General features: G+C 56.8%; 1 protein-coding gene across 1 annotated transcript; it reads left to right on the top strand.

Annotated features, from left to right (window-relative positions):
* The first annotated feature begins 7,502 nt into the window (after positions 1-7,502).
* Positions 7,503-19,251, top strand: CTXND1 (cortexin domain containing 1). Its single transcript, XM_045824911.1, has 3 exons — positions 7,503-7,677; positions 17,783-17,942; positions 18,460-19,251. The coding sequence occupies exon 3, from the start codon at positions 18,522-18,524 to the stop codon at positions 18,699-18,701; it is 180 nt and encodes a 59-aa protein (XP_045680867.1). The 5' UTR covers positions 7,503-7,677; positions 17,783-17,942; positions 18,460-18,521; the 3' UTR covers positions 18,702-19,251.
* Positions 19,252-20,545: the final 1,294 nt, after the last annotated feature.

Genomic DNA, 20,545 nt, shown 5'->3' with positions numbered 1-20,545 from the left:
GGGGGGGCCACGGGAGCGTTTGCCCTCGGAATCCCGAGCTGCTTCTCTCTAAGTGAGGAGAACACCCGGGCCTGGGGGAGGACGCGAGGCCTCGCGATGGCCCGAAGCAGACAGCGGGGAAAGGGGCTCTGCCGGGTCCCTGGGTCTCCCCGCACACCCTCTCCTTCTGGGGCTCTTGGGCCACGGGGAAGGTCCCACCGCTGGTGCCACTTCTCCTCTCGGCCCCAGGCAGGTGGGCAGGTCCTGTCCACGGCCGGTGTCGGGGATGTGATGGGGGCAAAGGTCAGCGGTGGGGGCGTGAGAAAGGCTGTGAATTGACCCTGACGTCAAGGGTCGCCTGCGCCCTACTCCCCCTGAGTTGGGCCCCTCACAGCCTCCCCTCTGACCCAAGCAATGTCTCCAGCGAGCCGGCGGGGGCAACTCTCTCTTCTTGCACCTGCTCCACGAGCGATGCTTGTCCCCTCGCCTTCAGAGACAACGTGGACAGTTCCGACGGCCTTAACCTCTCTGTGCCTCGGTTTACTCATCGGTGAAACAGAGATGAGAGGGGTCGGCACGGCAGCCTCCTAAGAGGATGAAGCGCCTGACGTGCAGAAAGCATATTAACTGAGCTCCGGTGTCCCGTCTCCAACTGCCCACCCTAACGTCTGCGCGGACATCGAAGGAGGGTCTCCACGTCGTCACGGCCAAGCGGGACGTGCATCCCCACCTCCCGCACCTGCTCCTGCCCACGGCGGTCCTGCAGGTCGTGGCAGCACTGTCGTTCCTGCGGGTGCTCTGGCTGCCTCACTGCCCTCGCCCGGCCCCCTCCGTCTTCCAGTAGCGCCACTTTGCTGTTCCCGTCAGGTGCTGAGTCTGCCTGGGCATCGTCCGTGCCGGCGTCAGCGGGCACCCAGTGGCGCACGTACACCCGAGCTTGCGCCACCGGAACCGACAGGCAGGAGGCTGGTGTGGGTGGTCGGGGATGCGCTTCAACCATGGGCTGGCCTTTTCTGCCCATGACCCTCCTGTGACCTGCTGGGACCACCCAGATCTCAGGCTGCTGTGGCCAACAGAAGACAGAGGCAAAGCCAGTGGCCAAGGAGGATGGGACCCAGAACCGGAACCCAGGAGCCCAGGAGGACACCAGGAGGCAGCGAGGGGTGAGTCATCAGCTTCCTGTGGCCTCGCCCAGGAAGGGTGGGGGAGGGGCGGTCACACCTGTGCCTGGATCCGCCTGGGGGTGACAGCGCCTGGAAGCCACAGTGGGAGTGGCCTTGCTGTCTAGGCTGGATCCAGCTCGTGGATGTCTTTATTGGGCTCACACAGTGTTTAAAAAATAATAATAAAGTAGGTTAACCACACACAAAATCAGAGATTTTTTTAAAAATCTGGAGATCGGGTTTGTTTTACAAAAACCAAACTCCTGCCACACTGAGCCTGCATTCCCACGTGAAACAGGACCACCAGGAGCCCAACGGCGGCTGTCCCCTCTGGCTGGGACGCGTGGTCTCCAGCTTCCACACTTCACCTGGGCCCTCCACCACGTCACCTGCCTGGCACCTGCCATCATTCTAGGTGCTGTCCTGACGGACTCTGATGATACGAGGGACAGGGAGGGTCCGAGAGTGACCCTCACACTGACTGTCCAGGCAGTGGAGTTAACTTGAACCAGGGGCAGTGGCTTCACCTTCCCCTGGGACCTAAGATTGTCAGGTTGTGGGAGCCTCGTACCACTGCTGGGCCACGCGGTCCTGTGGGCCACACCCCCAGTGCGAGTGCCACGGCGCCCTGCCCAGCACCCCCTCTGTGGGGGCCAGGGGACGGCGGAGCCACAGTCCCTTCTCTCCAGGAACCTATCTCTGCAAGTCTCTCCTTCCCCCTGTCTGTACCGAGTGACAGGGACTTCCCTCCAGGCCCTGCCGCCAGACAGCTGCTCGGTTGGGCCCCAGTCCCCCCTCCTCTGGGATCCTTTCCTCCCAGCAGGAGGATCCCAGGCAGCAGGGAGGTTCTGGCCCTCCGGGGCTTCATCTTCCTGTGTCTGAGTTCTTCTTCTGCCAGCGTCCTCCGCTCCTGCTTTCCAAGCTGATAGGTGCTGCTGGTGTCAGACCTGACGGTCTGGTTCCAGAACCTTCTCAGCCTCTCGGCAGGCACACGCCTTAAGCTGGATCCTCAGCAGACCTCGCCGGCCTGCACTGTGAGGCCCCCCAGGACTTGCTCCGGCTCAGCACCGCCCGACTCCGTGCACGCTCACTTCCTTCCACCGGCAAAGTGCTGGCTCCTGCGGCGGAGGGGCTGCCTCTGACTTACAGAATGAAAAACAGCCTATTTGGAGCTGAGCTCTTCCTGCAAGGAGCCATGTGATTACTCAGATATCCTCTCTTTTTTAGTTGTTTCTTATTCTTCCCTGAAAAAATGCCCCAAGGTTGCCTGGAGGGCTTCTTGCCGAGGGTTAGGTGTTTCAACCCCATCTTCGGGCTGGGCTATGGCAGGCTGGCCTGTCGGGGGCAAGGTGGGTGATATCTGCACTGCAGGGAACGGGAAAACAGGAGCGCCCCTGCCAATGCCCCATGACTGTCCAAGTTCGCCTGGAACGGTTGTTTGGGAACGGAGCTGGGAAGGGTGTGAAGCTTGGAGTGAAAGAGGCCTCCTTCCGGGGTTCCCAGGAGAAGGTCTTTGGGGGCCTGGCCTGTGGGGTGCTTTGAGGCTGTCTGAACTGAGGATGAGACCCAGATGTAGGTGTCTAACTGGAGACCAAGGAGCGATTCACCCATAGCCTGGAAATGTGGACAATCTTGAGAGATGAGTCCCTAGAAAGATCACAAGGGAAGATGTCCAGGGATGACATCCAAAAACAGGTGGCTCAGTGGATTGAGCACCGGCCTGCAAACCAAAGGGTCATGGGTTTGATTCCCAGTCAGGGCACATGTCTGGGTTGCGTGCCAGGTCCCCAGTAGGGGGCACGCAAGAGGCAACTGCACATTGATGTTTCTCTCCCTCCCTTCCAATTTCTCTAAAAATAACTAATTTAAAAAAAAACAGGTGGGCAGAGGTCTACTGGGGACTAGTGACATGGGCCATGGATCCTTCCAACATAGGGTGTGCTGACAATTATGTTGTTTAGCCCATAAGTTTTCAATCAACTCAGAGAACGCTCAGAAAAATAATGGATGACCTTAGTGGCCTGGGAGGACTGCAGTATCCTTCTTGCCCTTGCAGCCTGACAGGAGCTGTGTGTTTTAACATCAACATATAAAATTCACGCTTGAGTTTTACAGAAGCAAGACTAATGGCCTCAAATGAGACAAAACTATGTACTTCTGAAGCAAAATTCCTCCCAAATTGCTCTGTAATCTTCAAACCATGTCAGGGTTTGAGTGGAAGCCCGATTTCGTGCTGGCGCTTGTGCGAACAGGGTGTGTGAGGAAGGAGGGGTAAAACAACGTCTCGGTCCCCGACGTGTAGGGATCCTGTGGTTTCCCACCTCAACAATCTGAGCCTTATGTTTGCCTGTTATCGACCACAGAATGAGAAACCAAAGTATAGACCTTAGGAGGTTATGCATTATTATAGCACACAGCTGGAGAGAAACATACAGGTTTATTCAAAGGAGATGCATTGCTCAAGAGGCTGTATCCAAGTTTTTCTCTTATTTCATTGAAAGCTAGCCCCGGCTGGTGTGGCTCAGTGGGTTGAGCACTGGCCTGTGAAACAAAGAGTTGCTGGTTCAATTCCCAGTCAGGGCACATGCCTGGGTTGCAGGAGAGGTCACCAGTCGGGGGCACGAGAGAGGCAACCACATAGTGATGTTTCTCTCCCTCTCTTTCTCCCTCCCTTCCCCGCTCTAAAAATAAATAAATAAAATCTTTCAAAAAAAATAAATGGTATGGCCTAAGTTCTTTTAAATTAGGTTTATTAAGACCATGCCCAGTGCATAGGAAAGTGCTGTTGAGTTTTCCGTGTTACTTAACCTCACCAGGAATAAGTGGGATGACATGACACTTCACAGTCCAGTCGATGGCACCAGCACTGAGATTAGGCAAGCTCGCCGGAAATTAAAAACTAAATGGCAGCCGAAGAATCACTTTCATTGGGGCACAAATCATGTCTTTTTAATTTTCTACCTCAAGCAAGTATTGTCCTTGTTAAGTACAACCTCCCTCTCTGAGTCTGAAATCATTGATCTAAACGGGTGGATGGCTATGAAACCCAAATGGCCCCACGACCATTGACTATTACTATCTGTCTCTCCGTGTTGGCCGAGCCTGCCTTTCTTGGTCATGGACATAGTTTCCAAAGAACAGCACGGTATGTTCGGCATTTAATGACTTTCAGCGTAGAGTTGCCACGCTGACTCCATGGCACAGATAAACGTAGCTGTGTATTTTCATCTGCTGAGTTTATATTTTTAATTAAGAGGCCATTCGGTTTGTCTTCCTGACAGATTTAACCTTCTTTTCCTAGCCTTGGAAATGTTTCCCATGGCTTCCCATAAATCAGTTCTGCTGAGCTCAGTACCAACGTTGAAAGCATAGGAGAAAGTTTAGGGAAACTCACATTCATTCTCCACCTCATTTGACACCAGAAATTGCTTCCTATGATGCAGCAGAATCACTGTGACAGGGAGCCATCCATTACTGATAATTCATGGCATTGTACAGGGAGATTTTTCACTGCTCTCCCTCCGCTCTTCCAGCCAGCCAGCCAAGGCTAACTGCACCTCATCTGTAAGCCTTCGTGAGCAGGGGGGAGTCACACAGACTTCCGATGTTGGTGGGAAAGGGTGCAGCAGTTGCGGTACCCAAGGGTGAGGCCCCCTGTTGCCACTCGTCGAGCATCGGGTGATGCTGGGACAAGCCCCACAGCGTGAATTAGATAAGATCATCTCTTACCAAATCTACTCTTCTCGCAGCCCAAGAAGAGGTGGTCTGGCCCCTGTTTTGATGGAAAGAAAGGGAGATGGGTGGATGGATGGATGGATGTATGGATGCATGGATGAGAGGATGTGTGGGAGGATATGTGGATGGGAAGAAGATGGGTGGACGGATGGATGGATGGATGGGAGGAAGGAAAGAAGGAGGTATAGGTGGAGGGATGAGCGGAAGGATGGAGACGGACTCAGGGGCTCCCACCCGGGCGGGGCTGCCGCCAGCACACGGACACTCCAAACTGTCCCTGTCCTTTAAACACGTCCTGGCTGCCGTGACACACGGGGAACGGAAACAGCATGACGGCCAGTGACAAGCGGTAACGTTCTGTTAAAGCCGAAAACAACAGGGCCCATCTGGGAAGGAAATTATTTTTAAATGACTGAAATGTCTGATTTGCATTATTTATGTCTTGTTCATACTTGCACCCAGTGGGTGTTATATGAATCTTTGAATACTTGATGACTGATTAATATAAATTGCTAGGGCTCCTCATTGTTGCGAAGGGTTCGAACCAATTGCTTTTTTTTTTTTAAGGCCGCCAGTATATGGAAAAAGTATAATGATGTCCGAGTGGGGTGAGGACATAGGTAGTACCGCCAGTGTTGACGTTTCACAAATCGTCGGCCCCAAGGCCCTCTCAACCCGCAGCAACTAGACTGAGAGAGTGGCCGGGGCTTGCCCAGACCCTCAGCAGCCTCTGTGCACTGCCCTCCTCCGTCCGCTAGAGGGCAGGCGGGAGGCGAACACAGGGGCCTGGGACTGCCCGGGCGCTGCAGACTTGCAGGAACCTGGAGGCCAGGGGTCTGAGCTGGAGGGAGGAGGAAGCTTGGGGAAAGAAAGCCTTAGAATATCGACATGCTGAAGGACTGATTCTTGAAATGGAAATTCCCCCCCTTGATTTTCTTTTTCCCCTGAATTTTAAAAAATAAATATAATGATAAATTATATAGCAAATATTTTTTCCAGCTTATCATTTACTTTTTAATTGTTTCTGGTGTCTTTTTTATAAATAAATGTACTCCTATTTTAGTAATCATATCTGTCAGGCTTTTCCTTTATGGTTTTGAGATATACTTAGAAAGACTTCCACAATCCCAGGTTTCTGACAAATATTCATCTACATATTCACCTGATTACTTTTTTGGCTTCACTTTTTTACAGTCATTAATCGATGGATTTGGACTTTATTTTGTTGTGGGGACGTAGATAGGAAAACAGCTCGCACTAATGACTATTCGGTTATTTCACAATCATTTTTAGGAAACAGCCACCTGTCCCATCAGCTTGAAGTGCCACCAGCAGCACCACAGTTTCTTGTGTCCCTGTGATTCTGGGCTCCTCGTCCCACCCCCCTGGGAGGTCTTCCCTGGGCCGGTGACATGCTGGTGCAATCCCTGTCTCTGTGTGGTAAGGGCAGTGCAGGACGACAGAGGGCGGAACACTGACACATGGGTGCTGAGGCAGGACGCCCTCATGCCCCGATCCCGCACTTCTCCCCGTGTGGCCGTGGGCAGCACGGTTATCCCCCTGAGCCCCCACTTCCTCAGCTGCGACAGCAGCATTAGCATCTGCGTCACAGGGTGGTGGGGAGGAGGAGGATGCACTAATACATATAATGCGCTTCCTCTGGTGTAAGCCCTCCACCGGCTTGCACTATACTCGGCCGGGTGTGCGTGCTTCCATTTTCGTACCCAGCCTGGCGACTGGCCCTGCGGTCTCTTCATCGAGATTCTGTGCACTGTCTCTCTCTGTTCTTCCACGCAAGACCTGGAACCATTGTGTCAAGATGAAAACAAAATTCTCCCTGGCGGGGGACGGGGGTATAAGGGGACTAAATGGGAATGGGAATTTTATTGAAAAAAAATTCAATAAAGATTAAAATAAAGTAAAATAAAATAAAATAATTCTACTTGGAATTTGATAGAGACTACATTGAATTTACATTTAAAGAGGATTCTATATGGTTATTTCCTTGTTTAAGAATAAGAATCATTTGTCCATACACTAAAGTCCCCTTTAGTCCCCCGGGAGAAATTAGAAATTTTATACAAAAGAACATATTCCCGGATAAGTTTATATCCCTATTTTTTTATGGTTTTGCTATGAGTGAGAATGAGACTTTTTCATCCACATTTCTAAGTGAGCCCCAAGCAAGAGAGACTGTTAATTTGGTATATTTATCTGCTGCAAATAGTACCCATTTTTCTCCTGCCTTCCAATAAAAAAAAAGGCAAATATATACATTGGTTTTGCAAAGGCACAACTTCTGTATTTTCACACCTTTTCCTTCTCTAGTTTGCATTGACCAGAGTTTCCACAGCAGCCTCCTGGCCTTGATTCCAACTTCAGTGGAAATGTCTGGATATTAAGCATAACGCAAGCCGAGGCTTGGGGAGAGGTGTCTGCTTTTCCATACATGAAGTATCTGAACGCCCAGATTGGTCCGCGAGCCTGCCAGGGGCTGCCGGCCCCCTCCCCGCGCAGCCCACGCTCTGTCTGGCCGGGGGTGAAGTTTCTCCTGCGTTTCCGCTTGAACGGCATCCAGCAGCCTCGCCTTTAAAATGCCAGGCCGGCCGCCGCTCCGCTCAGAGCCCCCTCTCGGCGGCTGGCTCGGGCTCGCCCGCTCCGCCGGGGCGCTGACTCAGCCGCGGCCGGGCTGCCGCGCACACAGCCCGGCCTGGCAGCGCCCCCTGCGCCCCGCCGACCCCGGCCGGGAGGCGCCGCAGCCAGCCAGGGCCCCGCCAGCGCACGGGACAGGCCTTTCCAGGTGAGGATGCGGGACCCGCCAGACGCCTGCGGGTTGGGGCGCAAGGACTGTCGCGGCGCGCAGTGGGTCCCGGGTGGCAGGCAGAGGGTCTGGTTTGCTCACTGAGGTGTAGCCGAAACCCCTCCTCGGGGGCGCGCGTCCGGCCGCCGGGGGCGAGGAAGGGCCGGCAGGTCGCAGCCGCCTTGAGCGGCTCGGACTGCAGTGGCCCAGGCTGTCCGGTCGGTGCGGGTCTCCACGCTGTGTTCAGGCAGCAGCACGCTGCCGAGCCATCAGCTCCCCATCCAGGGACCCTAGGCCCCTCTGCCACAGAGGGGTTTGAGCAGTGTGAGTTGTCACCGAGCCCAAGTTGGACATTCTTCTTGTCAAGTTCGGTGCCTAAAATGTAGTTCCTTCCTGTGGCTGACAGTTAACACAGAACCAATTTCTCTCCGTGTAGCCCCGGTGAAGGTCACCATTGATGTAACTTCTGGGAAAAGTTCTGTTCATGGCAGCCTTTCGAAATGTCGGGTCTCAGCTGGATTTTGCTCTGATCTGGGACGAAAAGCCTAACACGCCTTTCAAACATTTCACCCTCCATCAGTGGAGAAGTGGAGAATGGCTCTGGGTGGTATTTCGGGGAATGTAGTATAGAACTGAATTTTATTAGAGTCTGTGCTGCCGAAGGGGAAGTTAGGGGAGGGAACGACCTCGGGGAAGCACCTTCTCGAGAGATGCTGGGTAAGGTTGCTCTGCCTCTGGACGCCCCCCGTCCTGAAGCCGCCTCTTGACCCAAACCATGACAACGTGATCTCCGGTCTTTGCAAACCTTTGCAAAGTGGGTTCAGGACACCGTAAAGCCGGACATCCAAGGCCTTCGGTGTGATTTATAAATTGCATCTGGACCCGGGCCACATTTTCAGGGATGGCTCAGCATAAGCTGCACATCAGCGTTGAGGACACATTTTCTTCCTCAAGTTTTCTTGAGGAAGAAAACTGTGCAAGCAAACACTTACCTTTGGAAAACCGTTCTGAAACCAGTGACCTCACATTTATCCACGAGACAAAGCGTGGGCAGGCTGTTCGTTTACTCTGTGTGATCTCTGCCTTCATCTATTCTGGTTCCGAACGATTAATTTTTCCTCCATCACTTTTTCCAGTTGCATTTCTTATTTCTGAGCGACACGCAAGTAATGAATGCATGAAATTTAATGTGTTCTGAACTCAAATGAGTCTGGAAAATTATAGCCCATTTCTAGCCGTTACGTATCTGAGATATAAATTTAAAATAAACAAGATTGTGGTGGAATAAGGGTTTTTAAAAAATAGCATGAAGCTTAATTAGCCCCCCAAAAAATAGTTCAGCTAGAAGCAGCTCAGCGACAGCTTGTAAGTTATGATTTAGACAACCCCTTATCTTCCCAGTTTATTTCTCTACTGAGTTCATGGGGGAGGCAGCCATTCCGAATATACTGCTGTGCTAATCTTCGTCCGACAAATATTTACACTCCCAGGCTGTGCTATCACAGCTCAGACTCACAATGTGCAGCCCTAAGGTGGTTTTGCGTACAGTATTATTGAAATTCAACACGATTTCCATGACTTAAGTGGAAAATGAAATGATATCAAGGAAAGTGTCCTTAAATTATCCTGTCTGGCCACAACAGAAAGAACAGTGCTTATAAAACTGACACCGTTCCAAGACTCTGAGGTCAGTGCTTCTAAGAAGCTCTGATGGGGAGGAGGCCACAGTGCACCGATTCTTGGCTTCCAAAGCCGTGGAAACAGTGCACGGCAGTGAATTTTTGTTTAAGATAACTGAGTTCATGTTAAGACATTAGGAATGACACCATTTCCAAACATTTGTGCTGTTTTGGGAGGAGCTATTCCTAAAGCGCATCACAGCCTCCCTACAGTCGGAGAGCTGGCCAACAGGAACAGAGACATTTCCCGACACAGGACGGGCCCCGGGAGTCGGTTGTCTCGTGTCCAGAGCAGAGAAGGACCCCGGGGGTTTGCAGCCGGCAGGGTCAGCGTTTGGTCCTGGCTCTGCCACCGGGCAGGCGACCTGAATGAGCTGCCCTTTGGGGCTTCAGATCTCTCATTTGTGAAGCACTTACCGTATGCCAAGCATTTTATGTACCTACATAATTCCCTGAGTGACGATTCTGAGCCCCATTTCCCTGATGAGGAGCACCTTGAACAACTCCCCCGTCAGTTCAGGGCAGGAGAGCTGGGGTACTGCAGACTGGCCCCTGCAGCTGCCCAGGGGGAGCACGCCCCGGCTTAGACTCAGAGCTCAAGCCGATCACCAGTTCCACCTTGTGAGGGTGAGACTGAGGGACGTCATTCCCATCTGGGGCCTGGGAGTGGTCCCTCTGTAACTGTTCTCCCTGCAGTCGGTTGCTGCTTGGGAGCCCGGGCCTCCTTCTGAGACTCGGATTCTGCGTTTATAAACCTGGGGGAATCATTACCTCCTGGGCTGGGCTGCTGTGGGAGTCACAGCTCATGACATACACGCGCGAGCACGCAGCAGGTGTTTCGCAGAGTCCTCCTGCACCTGCCCCTCCACAGTCTGCTCCTGGGTCCACCGGGGACAGATTTTCTTTGTGTATCCCAGGAGGGTGCCTGCTGTGCCATCAGGGACAATAACGCTGCCGGCTGTCCAGGTGGGGCACCTGGGAAACGTATTTCAGGGGACACACAGAAAGAAGTACCATGTCCTGGACAGGAGACATCAGGTGGCGATGGCTTTGGCCTTGAGCCTCTCTCCCCCCATCCTGCCCACTCGCTGGCCCCATGACAGGCAGGAACGTGACCCTGGGGTCTCAGCGAATGACGGGCCTCAAAGCACACATTTCATGCTCAGTATACAGATGATACTCTGTGCGTAAGGAAGTTTTTAATATCTTTAATTCTTTAATTACTCATTTTTAGTGTTTCTATTACTTTAAAATGTTATTCTACTCCATATGATACCTCTGTTTTCACACAAAGTCGGGCAGCCCCCCACCCACGGCACCCAGGGCTGCACTCGGCACCCGCAGAGGCATTTGTGCCCCCGGGAGGGAGGCCAGTCTCCCAGACACCCGGGGACGCCAGGTGGCATTTCCTTCCTGTCCTTGGGGCGGCATGAGGGAAAGGAACCCCGCGTTCCCTCCAGAGATCACAGCAGGGTCAGAGAGATAAGGAACCGTGCCAGCTCTCCCACAACCAGGCCCATGGTGGACACCAGGGATTGAAATACGATGTTCTTTCCACAGACATGAATTTTCATGCTCAGGTGGCTGTGACAAGTGGACCACAGGTGGCGGGCATGATGACATCCGTTTGTCATCCAGCAGTTGGCACTGATGGCCAACAAGTGGCCTGGAGCTGTGTGGCCTTTCTCCTCACATCCAGCTCCCGCTGGCTGCACTGACTGCTCCTTGGCTCAGAGCAGCCCCCTGTGCCCGAGAGGACTCCAAATGGAGGGCGCACGTCTGCCGGGCCTCCCTCCCTTGCCCAGAGCGGACATGGCTAACCAATCAGGGCCTTCTTCCCCACGGAGCCCGAGTGAGGTCTCACTGTCCTTCTCAACAACTGCCTGGTGTTGGCTCATGGAATGTCCTTTAGTTGGGTCCTGTAGGCAATGGGAAGACCTTGAGGAGTTTGAGCTGCAAGAGTAACGTGCTGCCCCCGTCTCCTCAGGCCCCTCCTCTCAGTCCTAGGTCTCAGGGCAGCGAGACCCCATGCCTGGGAACAGCCATAAGTCCGAGGTCCCTGGAGGGCATGGAGGGACTTGCCGTCTGAACCTTCATCAATAGCAGAACCGCTCAGTTTCCCAGATCAGTCACCCCTGGCTTGGAAGCAGTCGGATCCTGTCTCTTAATAACTCATGTTTGGGAGGAGCACTCTTCTTCCTGGGACCCACCGAGGGACAAGTGCACGTCCTGGACTCCACGGCCAGGGCCCGGGTTCGGTCGGCACCGAGCACGAGGCAGAGCTGTTCGGTGGCGGTCAGAGTGTGCGTCCTCCTTCCCTGCGCCCCAGTGAAAACACTAACAACATGCGCATCCTGTCTGCAGGAGAGAGAGAGGTACTGCAGACTGAGCTCTGAAACTCCTGCCTGTCCCGGGCGGCCCGCTCCCCGTGTGGGCAAAGAGATGACTGTTAACCCGTGCACACGCCCAGGGAGGTCTAACGTACGTTCCCAGCATTCCTCTTCTTGTTCAGCAGTTTCTCTGACGTCTGAGAATACCCCTCAGAAAGGTCATGGGTATCTATGTTAGCGTGGCGGGGGGGGGGGGGGATTGCCCTACTTAGAGGGTCACACCACTGTCTGCGATTGATTTCCCCCGTACCGTGAGGCTCACCACCCACCCAGTGCCGCCACGCCCAGCTCAGAGGAGGGTCCCCGACTAGGAGACCAGGGAGGGGACCTTGCAACCAGACAAACGCTGCCCCTCTTCTCAGAGGCACCTTGGACGCAGAGGTGGTGGGGGTGAGGGGCAGTTTCGGGAAAGGGCTTCCTGCACGTGGAATGCGGCCTGGACGGGGGATGGTGATGGGGGGGCGGCAATCCGGGAATCACACCTCACAAATTGCAGAGCCCTGGGCGCACGGGGGCCTCTGGCTGTCAGAGTGCCCTGACCTGCCTCTAGATCTTACGCGCCACCACGCAGCTCGTTTTCCCGAGGGTCACGCAGAGAGATGAACGCTGACCCCCTACATTTTAGGAGGAGCCGACAGAGGGGAATACACGCGGTTAACTCGCACCGTGCTCGTCACACAGCAGGCCTGCAGACGTGTGCGTGCACTCCGAATCGGACAGCAAAAATGTGCCTCACGCGGCACGAGCAGCGCAGAGCAACCCTCCGAGAACCACAGGGGACGCGCACGGTGCCACGCAGGCTCTGAGGCCCGGCCCCGCACCCCTGACCCAAGGCCTCCTCAAGGCTCAGAGCTGGTGACACGCATCTATCTCTAAGCCACTCTGAAAGGGATGAGGGGCGCCGGGACCCCGAGTCTACAGTGTGAGAATCACCGACTTTGCTCAGGAAATTAGGCTCGAATTAAACTCCGAATCTCTCAACATCTGCAGTTCATTCGCCCTATAATTTCGTCGTCAGCAGAAGTCACGGCTCAGTCGGCTGTCAGCACTGCCTGGAGCCAAAGCCCGCCGCCGCCCCAATCTTCAGTGCACAGCCCCGGGGTCACAGAGGGGCGGCCCGCAGAGGGATCTGTGCTCCCACATCTGACACGAGTGCGTCTTCTAACCACGACCCTTTGACCACAAAAATCCGAAACTGCTCCAGTTTCAACTCACATATCAGAAAGATTATTTCTGTCCACCCCAGATCTGTTACGATACTTTTCTCGCCTTTTTATAGAATGACTTTGGAGCAGCGATGCGCTCCTTTGAAGGGCAAAGGCTTTCATACCTGAATAGCTGTTACTAAGACTTCGGTTCAGAACAAGAGACATTTAACATCTAGTTTTCAATATATTTGTTCTGGGGAAAAAAAATTTTTTTTCTGGTTGTTCCAGTTATAGGTAGATGTACTCTGTGGAGGTTTCGGGGGAATACTGAAGACTGTAAAAGAAGGAACTGATGAGTCCCTAGGTTCCCAGGTGCATGACGTCATTTTCATTGTTCCTCCGGCACGTTCATCATCTACATCTCTCTCTGGTGCTGTTCATCTGCCGGCTTACGTAACTGGAATCTGTGAGAACGAAGCCCAAGAAACGGATCACGAACGCGAGGCAGCGGGGTTCAGTGGCGACAGGCGGGAGGGACGAGCGAACACATCTCAGAGAGTGAGTTTGGTGAGGGCTCTGAGCCATCTGAGTAGCAGGCAGGTGGATTTCAGGGACAGAGCCTCAGGGTGGTTCTAAAATACGTGCCAAATTCTTTGACAGTCACGGCCTTGAGCGGTGGAGTCCATGTCCCTTCCCCTTGAATCTGGTGGGCCTTTGTGGCCGCCTCAATGTCTAAAATGAGGCAGAAGTCACATTTTGTGACTTCCACATCTGTCTTAAGAAAGGCCACGTGGTCCTTGCTGGTCTCTCTTGGGACACTGGCTGTGACCCTTGGGCCGACATGTCAGCGATCGGCGGAGCCTGTCCCGGCCCCAGCTGCATGAATGTTCTCAGCTTGGCCACCCAACCTGTGGGTGAAGGAACCTTCCGGAGGACTCAGGCCCACCATCAGCTGATTATAACTGCATGTCAGAACTCCTAGCAAGAGATACCATGCAGCCGAGCCCAGTTAACCCAGATTTGTAAGCAAAACAAATGACCGTTATTTGTTTTATGAACAAATAACCAGAATCGCCTCTTCAGTCTTTGAGGTCAACACACAGTTGACCCAGCAGCATGCCTGGTGGACAGGTGGGCATCATAGCCCGGGACGTCCAAGGCCTGAGGCCCCCAGTGGCCCAGCCACGCGTCCTCGCCTGTACAGGGCGGAACAGCGGCGCCGGTGTGTGGACCGTCATCTCTCCAGGGGACAGTTCTCAGTGCCTTATCGATGTCACCCCTCTGACCCTCCGGCTCCATGGTCCTGGTGCTCCCAACGTCACCCCCGTCTTACCCGTGAGGACACTGGGACCCAGAGAGGGTAAATCTCTTGCCCAAGGCGCCTTGCCAGTAAATGGGGTTGGGCTGAGATTCAAAGCCCAAGGTCTGGCTCCGGGCCCTCCTCCCGCCCCTGCATGCTGTCCCTCTCCGTGGAGGCGGCTGGAAAGCAGATGATGGCGTAGCAGGGGTAAGTGCCTAACGGCATCAGGGCTGACCTTGCCCTTGTCTGCGGGAAAGATCCTGGACCAGCAGCATCAGCATCACCAGGAAACCAATTAGCGACGCGATTCCTAGTCACTGTGTCACCTTTGCTCGGATGGCAGAGGGCAGTGTCTGGGTCTGACTCATCCTTGCAGCCAGCACCGTGCACCGCCACTGGGTCCTCGCCGGCCAGTCCCCCTGCAGCCACCTTCGCTGCACAGACCCAGGGGAGAGCTTGCACAGTCTGATGCCTCACTTCTCCTGGGACGGAGGCCTCTGAATGTGCTGCACGTCCTCCTGGGAGAATTCGGTTCCCCTTGCTGGCCTGAGGGGCAGGCCACTACGGGCCCAGCACCCCCAGGCTGCCCCTGCTTGAGGTTCTTTTCATCCAGATTGAAAGGATGATTGTTACTTCTGTTGACTTTGACACATCCTGCACCAGTGTCCCCCACTGTCCCGAGCTCGGGGCTTTGCACATAAATTCCCGGGCCTCATCTGTTTGTTTCAGTCCTGCGTGCTGGGCTCAGGAGGGAGACAGCATCAGCAGAGCCTGAGCAGGACGGCTGCGTTCAGCAGAAAACAGGCAGACACTTCCAAGGACTCTACACGGAGAAGGGTAATTAATAACATCACGCTGGATGGATCTTCGCACGCCCACGCTCTTGGCCGCGAGGCTGTGCAACTCAGCCAGGTGCTGAGGGACGGTGTCTGTGCGGAAGACGGGGGGCAGCAGGGTGGCGGAGCGGGGCCCACGGCGGTACCCTCCAACGGGCCCGACTCCTGGCTCCAGATGGCCGGGGGCATCTCTCCTCACCTCCCGCAGTCTGCCCCCAGGGGCGTCCGCAAAGCGCCTTCCAACCGCGTGTCACACTCTTCCGTATTTACCGCTGCATCTGAGCCGCCAGCTGGGGGGCCGGGTGTCACCGCCCCACGACCAGGAGGAGGAGCCGGTGGCTGGTGGGCAAGCCCCGTGGGAGGCGGCCAGGTCCACTCGCTCTACCTCGTCTCGCTGGCTCTCGGCGGCATATTACTTACCCTTGCAGGGCAAGGACAGAGACGCTTTACTCCCGGCATTTGGCAGGGAAGGAGGGACGATGATGGCTCTCCAGAGTGTGGACTCTCTTCATGTGCTGCTGCCCATCTCACCCCAGAGGACCGCTCTGGCCTCTCGTCCAAAACATTTGCTGCTGCTGCTGCTGCTGTCCGAAACAGCCAGTGAAAACTCTGCCCTTACGGGGTCCCACCCACCCTCACCCCTCACACCCACCCACGGTTGGCCACCCACACCTCCCCAGTACGGCTGCCGGGCCTCGTTCAGGGCACAGCCCCCGGCGACGGGAGGCAAAGGGGCTTCCCTGGGTGCTACAGTGTCTCGGCACCATTGGAGTGGTGTGACTCCCACCACACCTTGGAGAACTCTGACTCTGCATTGACCACGCTTACGACAGTCCCCAGCAGCCAGGCCACCTAGGAGGCCCTGGAGGCTCCCGGGCGCAGGCCCTGCTGGCTGTGCTGACGGACATCTGTTCTGCGTGGCGGGTCAAGGGAAGCGGGCAAGGGCGCTCGGCACAGCCTCCTTCCGGAGTGAAGAGGAGGCGGCGGAAAGGGCTCGGAGTGCTGGCAGACGGGGGCTGCGGTGCCCGTGGTCACAGATGACACCTCTTGCAAGTCCAAGGCTCCCAACCCGCCTGTGCGACAAAGGCTGCATGTCCTAGCTCACGGCCTCTTCCACTGGGGTCTGCCGCACACTCAGACAAGCGTGCCGGGTCGGCCGGACACAACATCACTCACCCGGATCAGCGCCCCCGATCCTGGAGCAGGCTCACCCCCAGCGCCTCGAGACCCTGGCAGATGGACCCTGTGGCTGTGCAGCCTCGGTGCGGAAGGGCGGTGCAATTGTGAGATTAGCTGGCTGCTGGGGAGATTAGCCCCCCAGCCCCCAGGGCACGGCAGCCGTGTTCCCCCCTGGGGGTCACGGCCTCGCGTGTACACGGAGCTGGATGGGGACCCGTGCTCCGAGCGTTCAGGTTGGCAGGCATGCGCCATCTGGAGGGCAGGGAGGCGCATCTGTTCCCCGAGCGCCTGTTCTTGGCATTCGCTCCAGGCGGAAGGAGCTGGAAAACACTGTGTCTTCCTCTGCGGTCTGTCGCCAGGTGAGAGGCCCTGACCCTGGCCCCACGATGACAGGGGAGGGCCGCCAGGCCGTCTCTCTGGGTCTGACCTCTGCAGTCTGCGCGGGGCACCCCTGTTCACTCGAGGCTCCCTCAGGCTCGGGACTTCAGAGTCAGGGTTTGAGCGGCCAGACCGAGTCTTGCTGTGAAACTCAGCAGCGCGAAACTGCTGCCCACTCATCCTTCCCCGAGAGCCACGTGGAACCAGTGCCACGGGCCCTGAGACACAGGCCCGGCTGGGGTCAGACACGGGGCTCGCTCCGAGGTCGGCTGTGCCCTCGCTCCGGGACTCTGAGGGGGCCTCTGCTCCCCCCTGCGTTCTAGTCTCTCGTCTATGACATGGCACGAGGGGGTCGCTGACCAGGTCAGTGATTCTGTATTTTTTATCTTTACCTGATAATATACGCATTGATTTTAGAGAGAGAGGAAGGGGGAACGAGAGACAGACAGACAGACAGACATGAATGTGAGAAAGAAACACTGATGGGCCGCCTTTTGTATGCGCCCTGACCGGAATCGAACCCCCAACATTTGGTGTTTGGGAGACACTCCAGCCAGCTAAGCCGTACCGGCCAGGGCTAGAACCATTTTTTCACTTACAGCTGACACTTCGTATTATTTGATACTAGTTCCAGGCGTACAGCACGGGGGTTAGACAATCGTATACTTTACAGAGTGACCCCCGATGTTCCCAGGACCCCCCTGGCACCACACGCGGTCATTACAACATTACCGACTGTATCTCTCTGCTGTGCTTCACATCCCTGTGGCGCTTCTGTAGTAACTACCGATCGGCACTTCTCAACCCCGTCCCCTTTCTCACCCCGTCCCCCAGCGCCCTGCCCAGCAACTGTGGAGTCTGCGTTTTGCAAGCAAGATGGAGAGAGTCCCGGAGGCGGCTGGGGGTGGGGGGTGGCTGCACGTCGTGGATGGGCTTCATTCCACTGACCTGCACAGTTCGTTAGCAATGCTCAGGATGGCGAATTTTGTTATTCATGTCTGACCATAATTTGTCTAAAGTTGTGATGTTTAAAAGAGAGAAGAAAAAGAAAAAGCAGCCTTAGAATCAAGCGTGGTGGACACCCCCGTGGTGCCCGGGGAGGAGCTGCACAGGCCAGTCCCTCCTGCCAGCCCGGGTCACCTCTGGGGCCGGGCGCCTCGGGAAGCAACTGGCCTTGTGTCCTGCTGTGTTTCAGCCACGCCAGCGCCGGTGCCTGCCCTCCACGGGAAGGTCACTGCTCTCACCGGCTCCCGGCTGTGATGTCTCGCCACCCCCTCTTCCTCCTGCAGCAGCCCCACCCAGGGGGCCGGCCCACCCTGTGGCCCTTATGAAGAGGTGACCACTCCGGCCAGCAGGTGAGTGCCCTCCGGGGACAGGCGAGGAGGGAGGCAAGGTGTGAAGAGGGGACAGCGTGGTCCCCTGTGGTGTCAGGTGTGCCAGGACCTGCCAGCCGGAAGCCTGCGCCTGTGTGTCCTGCAGCTGCGGAGGGGGTGGGGGAGACGGAAGCGCACTGCTCCCGCCAGAGATCGGGGAGGCCTGCAGAGGCCTGTGGTTTGGGGTGTGGGGCCGTGCGTAAGCCACATCCCCTTTCTGGGCCTCGATTTTCGTGTTCGTAAAACCGTAGTATCCATAGCTGCCTAACTGGCCTCCGGGGCTGCCCTGAGGATCAGATGACTGAGCGGAGGCGGAGCGCAATGTCCAGCCAAGCGCTCCAGGAATCCTGGGCTGGCGGTGGTGCGGTTGGATCCGGGGCCGCGGCGGGAGCAAGCTGCCACTCCCCCGGCACAGACAGATGAAGAGGGAGTTGGCGCCCTGCCCCCGACCCGGGACCAATGGGCACCACCCTCCCTGCCACGGCTTGGCGCTCTGCAGGGGCGGAAGATGGTACCAGGCAGCCTGGAGCCGGAGGAGGAGCCTGCAGCCGCCGCCCTGCGATGGAGGAGCCCACGCCCGAGCCCGTCTACGTGGATGTGGACAAGGGGCTGACCCTGGCCTGCTTCGTCTTCCTCTGCCTCTTCCTCGTCGTCATGATCATCCGCTGCGCCAAGGTCATCATGGACCCTTACAGCGCCATCCCCACCTCCACCTGGGAGGAGCAGCACCTGGACGACTGAGGCGCGGGGGGCGTCCCCGCAGACACGGGGGGGGGGGTGGACTTGGCCCCCGGGGTGGGAAGAGCCACTGTAGCCTCGCCTGCTCTCACACGAGCGCCAGAGGGACGCGCTTGGGGTGCTGGGGGGGGCCCAGACGCCGCCCGTTGGGGGTCACGTGGCCGGTCGCCCGCCCTGGCTCCAGCGCAGACGCCCCTCCGTCACACCACAGCGGTCTCGCGTGGAGGGGACCTTCTGCCCCGGAGATGCGGAGGAGCACGTGCACCGGCCCCGGGGGCTCCCGGCTCGGGTGTCCCTCCCCCCCGAACCCAAGCGCCACCCAGCGCGCCAGCGCGGACAGAGATGGAGGTGTCGCCCCCGAAAACCCACCCAAGGCGCCGGGGCCGCTTCCCAGCCGTATTTTTTTTAAACTAAAAGAGAGAGGGGTATATTTTTCCTGCTGCAGGTGAAATGTGCATTTTAGAAATTGGGGGAAATACAAAAAAAAAAATAGAAGGAAAGGGAGGAAATAACACTTATAATCTCCCCTCCCAGAAGCCGCCACTTTGAAATATTCTCCCGGCCTTTTTTTCACTCGTATTTTTAAAACAGATTCGCACGGCACGCTCGGCGTCGCCCCGCCCCGGCCGCGGCATGGAGACACCCCCTCCCCCAGACACCCCCGCACCCCACGCGCGAGCGGCCGCGGAGGATCCCGGCAGGTGGCGAGGTCGCAGTTTAATAATCATGTCCTTGGGTCAAACCTTCCGTTCTTCTGGTACTTCCCCCCCCACACACACACACAGTTATCTGACCTAGTCACGTCCTCCGGGTGCCCAGTCCACCACGTGAGTGACCACGGCCGCCGGGGAGGCCTGGGTTCTAGTCCCCTCGGCCGCTCCGAGGCTGCGTGACCGTGAGCGCGTCACCGCGCCTCTCGGGGCCACGGTTCCCTCGTTCCACGACGGGGGGGGGGGGGGAGCCTGGCGCCTTTTCTTCCCCCTCGTGGGAGGCTGTCATGCGAGGGAAAGGACGGGGCGGGGGTGCTTTGCGGGAAATGAGCGGTAGTTGCGGGAGGAGGCAAGGGCCAGGCTGTTGGCAGTGTGTCTCCTGGGGCCTCCCTCCTCCCTCTTCTTTCCAGCCCCTCCCCCCCGTCACCCCTCCCCCCCCCACCCGTCACCCCGTCACCTACACCCGCGGCCCTGCCGCAGGGACCGTGCAGCTGAGCCCACGACCCGGCCCGAGGCCCCGGTCGGTCCCTCTGCTCCCTCGCTGCGCGGCCCCAAACGACTCGGCCTCCCCGAGCCCAGTGTGCTCGTCGGAGACACGGCGGAAGGACGTCTCCCTCCCACGGTCGTGGTCGCTGTGGGGACGAAATGACAGAACTCAGGCGACCCGGGTGCCCCTCCTGGATGCCACCGCCCCAGGAGAGGCCGGGGTCTGGGCTGGGAGGAGCCAAGGTTCCAGGTGCCCCGCCTCGCCCCCCGCACAGACCAGGCACCCCGGTTCTCCTCGCCTTCCCAGGGCCGATTCCGCCAGACGGAACCCCCAGCCAGGACCCCTGCTCACAGCCACGCTCAGGCCACCCGTCCCAGCGCCGGCGCCGGCCTCAAGGGCCATGGTGGCTGTTGCTGTACACAGCTGTCACCGTCCCCAGTCTTCACAACCCGCCACGGAGTGAAATGAGGCCACCGGAACGCCCCCTCCTCGGAAAGCGCTCGGCCCATCGCCCCCCCCAGGCAGGGCCACTGCCCACCAGAGAGGCCTGCCGTGGAGAGGAAGCTCAGGGTCCCTTGCCAGCCCCGGTGTCCCCAAAATGGGTCCTATTCTGACAGGCCGCCTGGGAAAAAAAAAAGTTTCCAAAGCAC

Source organism: Phyllostomus hastatus, unplaced genomic scaffold (genome assembly GCF_019186645.2).
Source record: "Phyllostomus hastatus isolate PE091 unplaced genomic scaffold, TTU_PhHast_1.1 phas_scaffold_555, whole genome shotgun sequence".
Classification (NCBI taxonomy): domain Eukaryota; kingdom Metazoa; phylum Chordata; class Mammalia; order Chiroptera; family Phyllostomidae; genus Phyllostomus; species Phyllostomus hastatus.
Note: the sequence above shows the minus strand (reverse complement) of the source record. Positions and strands in the feature narration are given on the sequence as shown.

Coding starts and splice junctions, on each gene's coding strand:
- CTXND1 (XM_045824911.1), top strand. CDS start 18,522: ATGGAGGAGCCCACGCCCGAGCCCGTCTACGTGGATGTGGACAAGGGG.